The sequence below is a fragment of the Myotis brandtii genome, unplaced genomic scaffold (assembly GCF_000412655.1).
Source record: "Myotis brandtii unplaced genomic scaffold, ASM41265v1 scaffold646, whole genome shotgun sequence".
In the NCBI taxonomy this organism is placed as follows: Eukaryota; Metazoa; Chordata; class Mammalia; order Chiroptera; family Vespertilionidae; genus Myotis; species Myotis brandtii.
The window spans coordinates 626,997-633,529 of record NW_005370495.1 but is presented as its reverse complement, the minus strand read 5'-3'; the positions used below and the strand labels follow the sequence as shown (position 1 = coordinate 633,529).

Below are 6,533 nucleotides of genomic sequence, written 5' to 3'. Positions count from 1 at the left end.
AAAAACATTCATCGGCTGCCTCCTGCACACCCCCCACTGGGGATCGAGCCCGCAACCCGGGCATGTGCCCTGACCGGGAATCGAACCACGACCTCATGGTTCATAGGTCGATGCTCAACCACTGAGCCACGCTGTCCGGGTGAACCTATCCTTTTTAAAAGTGTCCATTATGTTTATCTTTTTTTGCATCACTTTTGATTTTTCCAAAGATGGCACTGACATGTCAGCGAGGGCAGGCACCCTCCTCAAGTTCACAGGGAAGGAAGGGTGCCTGGCCACAGCCACAGCCTCAGCCAGCGGGTCCCTCCTGCAGGCGAGCACAGTGCCACCGGGGAGCTCTCTCCTCCACGGGTCTGACTTCCTCGCGTGGAGGAGCCACGTGACGTTGTGGGGTTGAATTCCTCTCCATGCTCCCGAGGATCTCAGAGACAGAGCCCTGTCCCCGTCCCACAGCACGGCGCTGTGGCACACAGTAGGCCCTCAGTCATTTCGATTCGCGAATGACCGGCAGCGACTGCCCATCAGAGAGCGTGGGTGGTGAGCATAGTCACTCGGCCCCCTCTCGGAGCCCCTCCCCAGGCTCAGACGCTGGGCACCGTGTGGGACACACTCAGAAGCCTCCAGCCTCAGTCCGGCCCCCGCAAACACCCTCATCACGGGGGCGGGCCCAGGAGAGTGGGGTCCACTCTCACGGACAAATGCGGGCAATGTGAAGGCCACTGTGCCCCCCTGAGAGTGTCCCCGAGATGCCACGGGAGGTGTGTGGCCTCGGAGGGCGCGGCCGCGGAGCACCCCTGCCTGAGCCTGGCTCCCCTCCCGCGCACCCTGGCTTCTAAGGGTTTCTGTCACACACAGCGTGACTGCCCTGACCAGGAAGCGGACGGAGTGTGCGCAGAAGAAAATAGACCTGAGCCCAACCACTTAAACAACAAACTCCTGCCGTCAGGAGTCCGCCCAGCAGCACGCCTGCGGGCTGTGCTCACGGCATCGCATCTGTTGCCAAGGGAACAGTGGTCCTTAGTGACCAAGGCTTTCTGAGGGAAAGTGACTCCTGGGTGAAAATAAATGTCTAGACTCCAGGGCCCGTAAACATGTGGAGGTATCCGTGTGGGATTTAAACTCCCGGCTCGATCTGGACACGGGGATGAGGGTGGGACCTCGGGGACGCCTGCTCCCTCCACGCTTCCTCTCACTCTCATCGCTCTTCCTATTCGTTTCAAATGAACAACTTTCCCTTAAACTGGGAATTTGATATTTTAAACCTTGAGCTGAAATTCACTCGCAAAGGGTGTGCAGTCAAACCCTGTGCCATCGCTGGCGTGTGCATTCCCGGAGGAAATGTCTCGTTTGAGTCGTTGCCCTGTACCGACCAAGTGTAGGCGGTTTGTATCTTTTCCTTAACGTGCCTCGGTGTGAGCACGGATGGAAGGTGCACGGTCCCCCTCACACCTGCTGGCTCCGCGCCCCTCAGCAGGCACAGGGAAAGGTGGTCCTTAGCGACGGCCCAGGGGCCCGAGAGCTGGCGGTGACGGACGGGAAGGTCTCCTGCGGTTTCAGCGCGTTGCTCCCCATGATCCCGGCTGGGGGGTCAGGACTGGGACTCACACAGAGATGACAGTGACTTCCGGGCTCTCGGAAATCTGTGTTTTGAGAAATCATCGTCCTCGGGAAGAAACTCACATGTAACCTGTGCTCCCTCCGGCAGCGACGTGCGGGGGCACGCTGAGCAGCCTGGCCGGCGTGATCCTGAGCCCCGGCTTCCCCGGCGCCTACCCCAGCAACCTGCACTGCAGCTGGCGCATCGCCCTGCCCGTGGGCCACGGTGAGTGAGCGCGCGAGGGGGCTCCGAGCACCCACTCTCCACTCCCAGCCGAGCAGCGCGGCTGAGGGAGAGCTGCCTGGTGCTGCTGACATGAGGGCGGCTGTACCTGGAAGTGGGGGACGGGTTTCCACGAACCTGGGGCTGAACGCTCAGGGTAGTCATGTATTACTAATAAAAGCATAATATGCTAATTAGACCAGACATCCTTCCAGATGACCTTCCGGATGAAGCCAGGGCTGCAAGGGAAGCCCGGGTCCCGGGTGCCGGAGGGAAGCCGGTGCCGGCAGCCGGGGATGGAAGGACTACTCTTGCAAGGATTCGTGCCCCAGGCCTCTAGGCTTCAATAAGTCCTGATTTTAGCTGCTGTGTAGCTGGTAGCTCACCTTGGCCTTCTGCGGAAACACATGGTTTTTGCGAAAGTTGGATTTCCCATCATGCCTTTCCCTGACGCCTCGCAGTTGCCTTTGCATTCTAGTTCATGGTTGGGGTTGTCCCACCTGCGGTTTCTGAAGAGCAGCGCCTATGATGGGCGTGTCACAGACACTCGGGGTCCGGGCCAAGTCCCTGAGGTTCGCTCACTAAGTCACGGTCGCCTGGGGATGCTGGGCGAGACGCATGAGCACAGCACACGGACATCGCTGCCTGGAAGGAGGTCGTGTCTGTAGGATGTGCTCAGAGCTTTGCCCGGAGGCCCTGTGCCGGGGGCAGCGCAGCTGTTCATGGAAGGACGGGCAGCGGCCCGCAGGCCAGGGTCAGGCATGAGGACGTGAGCGTGCTGTGCACAGACATGGAGCATTACTCCAGGGAAAGATGGGGACCTGGACGGGCACCCCCACATGTGAGGCTCATGTCCACTGGACGGGCACCCCACATGTGAAGCTCATGTCCATTGGACAGGCACCCCACATGTGAGGCTCATGTCCACTGGACGGGCAGCCCCACATGTGAGGCTCATGTCCACTGGATGGGCAGCCCCACGTGTGAGGCTCATGTCCATCTGATGGGCACCCAACATGTGAGGCTCATGTCCACTGATGGGCACCCAGACATGTGAGGCTCATGTCCACTGGACGGCAGCCCCACGTGTGAGGCTCATGTCCATTGGACGGACACCCAACATGTGAGGCTCATGTCCCCTGGTTTGCTGGGGGTGGCCCAGAGGGCACGTGGGGCTCAGACGCGGAGCGATTTCACAGAAGCTAAGGGCTGTGGCTTCCAGGATTTTAGTTGAGTTTGGTTTTTAGATCATAAGCTCTGAGACAGAGGCAGCGATTCGCTCTGAGCTGGAGGGAGCAGAGGCCTGGGTGACTGCCCACTAGGGCTCAGGGTGCTGCACCACGGGTCTGATTCTCGCTGTGGGGGCCTGGGGGTGCGGTGTGGGGGTGCAGTCGTCTGACTCGGGAATCGGGGGTGGGAGAGACAGGGCTGTGTTTCCTTCTCAAGCTTCCTTATTGAAGTGCAGTTGACGTGCAATCATATGTGACATTCAGGCGTGCCTCCTAGTGACTCGGCACTTATAGAGCTTGCACTGTGATCACCCTGATATGCCTGGCAGCCCCCCATCACCCTGCAGAGCTATCACAGCCCTGGCTCTGTTCCCGGGGCTGTGTGTGAATTCCATCCCGGACGGATGTGTGCATAACGGGGAGTCTGTCCTATTCTCGCCCACCTTTTCCAGCCTTTCCGTCTCCTCCCCGCCTGGCGACCCCCATCTGTTCTCCGTGTCCCTGAGTCTGTCTCTGTCTGGTCTGTTTCTTCTTTGTGAGGCGCACTCACTCCATTCGCCACACCCCGGCCAGGGCTGCCGTGGGCCTAGGTCCCCATCTCTTCTGCAGCTGCGGCGGCATCTTCCCGGGAAGCGAGTGGCCCTGAGTGGTGACCCCTCCCGTGCGGTGACCCCTCCCGTGTGGGGACGCGTCTGAGTGGTGACCCCTCCCGGGGTGGGGACGCACTCGCGGCAGCTGACCCCTGCCTGCCCCTGGCTTTGTGCCGGTTTCTTTCCTTTCACACAGTCGGATGCTGGTGCGTGTTGCTTTCATAGGAGCCCAGCCGACTCAGAATTTCTTTGTTTTCGTGAGTGAGGGCGGACAGTGCGGGCACCGCGGTTCTCTACCCACGAGTGCACACCCAGAATACAGTACAGTGAAGGAGAAGTATGTCAGTGTTAAGTTTTCAAGAATTAGTAACCGGTTTTGCTCAGTGGATAGAGCGTCGGCCTGTGGACTGAAAGGTCCCAGGTTTGATTCCGGTCAAGGGCATGTACCTTGGTTGCGGGCACATCCCCAGTAGGGGGTGTGCAGGAGGCAGCTGATCGATGTTTCTCTCTCATTGATGTTTCTAGCTCTCTATCCCTCTCCCTTCCTCTCTGTAAAAAATCAATAAAATATATATTTTTTTTAAAAAAGAATTAACTGCACAGCCCGGCCTGTGTGGCTCAGTGGTTGAGCACCGACCTATGAACCATTCCTGGTCGGGGCACAGGCCTGGGTTGCTGCTCAATCACCAAGAGGGCACATGCAGGAGGCAGCCCATTAGTGATTTTTTCTCATCGATGTTTCCATCTCTCTTTAAAAAAATCAATTAAGAAATATAAAGCGTGTTTTCCCAGTATCCGGGGAGATGATGAAGGGGAGCTAGGCTATGCGTATCTCAGTCCCTTGGGGTTTGCTCTGAGATGTCAGACTGGACCAGCTGGCTGAAGAGGAGAGCGCGAGGCACCCCTGAAACGGATGAGGCCCGGGCGCCGCTGTCCCCACGTGCCAGGGGCTGCTGGGTGTGGACGCTGCCCTGCTCCCCATGCTCATGGGCTCATGGGGTTGCAGTGTCAGCACTCCATTCCCAGCTTAACCCCACGCCCCTGGGCGGCTGTCACTGCCCCCGTGCGCTGGCGGCCTGGGCACCTCTAATAGTTTCCCCGGATCGGCTGCTTTCATTTCTTCCTCGACGGTGTCACCCCGTGAATTTCAGCCCGTCCCCTGGATAAGCCATCTGCCGGCTGCCAGCGGGAACGGGCACATTGCACCGCTTCCCTGCGATTCGCTTCTAACCCAAAGTGAAAGGGTGTGAGTGTAGGCCGGCCTGGCCCCTCCTTCCCGCACAGCCTCGGGCGGGCGGGCGGGCGGGTGGCGACTCAGCATCTGTGTCTGCTAGTCCTGGGTCCGTCTCATCCAGCTCCTGGTGACAGGCGTGATGGCGTTGAGGGAACTGGGGGCCACAGGAGTCCGGGGCCGGTACAGTCACACACACACACACACACACACACGATGGCTAGACAGTGTGTGTATTAGAGACAATACTCTCCCTTAGAGCTGGCACCTCGCAACAACAAAGGCTGGTTTTACTAGTAATTCAGCAGCTGGTGAGCAGCCACACGGGGCTCTGGGGTGCGGCTCCCTAAGCGGCAGGATGTCTCCCGTCACACCCCAGCTTCTCCCCGTCCCCACCCAATCTCTCCATCTCTCTCTGCCTCTTTGTTCCCTGCTTCCGACTTCCTTTTGCATGAACACATTTGCTGGGATTTAGAAGAAAACGGCTGCACGTCGTTGTCTCTTCAAGGAAACCCTGTTTGCTGTTCAAGTTGTCGCGGAGCTTCAGGTCCACAGAGGGGCTGCCTTTGGCAGCGCCTTGTGCCCCCAGGTGGAGCCCCCCGGCCCCTGCCGACCGGGACCTGCCTCCTGGCTACGCCCGCACATGCGTGTAGAGTCAGAGGACCCATGTGCATTGCACCCCACCTTCTGAAACGATGCTATATTGTGGTTGACGTTCAAGGTCCCCCTTCCCTCCCGTTTCCTCTGCTCCCTGCCCCCTCGGGTCTCCTGGGATCCCACCTGCTCCTCCTCCCCACCCTTCCTCTTCCAGCCCGGGCTGGGCAGTCCGGACAGGAGTTTCCTCCGAGAAGGACTGGGGACTGGCGTCCTTCCAGCTCATGAGGCTGTTGCTCTTGTCTAGCATGTCGCCCGCTAAGCCGGGACAGGGCAGTGCGCTGTCCGCCAGGGTGAGCGTGCCTGACGCTGTGTCCTCTGCTGCCGTGGGCACCCCACCGCGCCCCTCTGAGCCTGGGCCTGCTCCCTGTGACTTTGCGAGGACAATAATAGTGACTTCCTGGGGAACTGGGGGACAAGAGCTCCGGGTACGTTGGATCCCGGACAGGCAGTCGGCCGGACACTGCGCCCAGCCAGCAAGGGCGCTATTTCTTCCTCCTCACATTCCCACGTGGTTGAGTTGGAGGTTGGAGGACGGTGCGTTGTATTGAGCGCGTGTAGATGTCTCTTCCCCCTGCTGTTCCCTGAGGCTTTCTCCTTCCCTTCCTCCGCTTCTGGCCCAGGACAGCCCCGCTTCCTGCCAGGACCACGGGGCAGGTCTGCTTTCCGTTCTCAGCACTTGCCCTTGAGGGGGGGCAATGCATGCGCGTTATCTCCGGTCTCCAAGCCCCGAAATGAGTCTGCGAGACGGAAAGAGAAATGAAAGCCCTCCTTATCTTTCACGAGCAGGAGAGCAGCACGGGGAACGCTTTTCCGAGGCGCCGGCGGAACAATCCAGGAGCTGTCGAGCTCCCCGGGAGGCTGTACCAGCCGCGTCACTCGCATCGGTTCATGTAAAAACGCACGCTTCAGGTGCTGTCTCAACCGGTGACGAGAGCCGGGCCTTTCAGACACAGTCGTCAAGTGAATGTTCCCGATGCCACGGCCCCGCATCCTGACGCCGCCGTGCG

The 6,533-nt window shown here is 59.5% G+C and overlaps 1 protein-coding gene across 1 annotated transcript in view; it reads left to right on the top strand.

The window, feature by feature from the left end:
• Window positions 1-6,533, top strand: part of CSMD1 (CUB and Sushi multiple domains 1) — a gene marked incomplete at its 5' end in the record, with an annotated part of 650,642 nt that overhangs the window by 558,704 nt on the left and 85,405 nt on the right. The window contains one exon of the mRNA XM_014528690.1: window positions 1,698-1,822. Within this exon, the coding sequence (XP_014384176.1) occupies window positions 1,698-1,822 (125 nt within the window). The remainder of the gene's footprint in view (window positions 1-1,697; window positions 1,823-6,533) is intronic.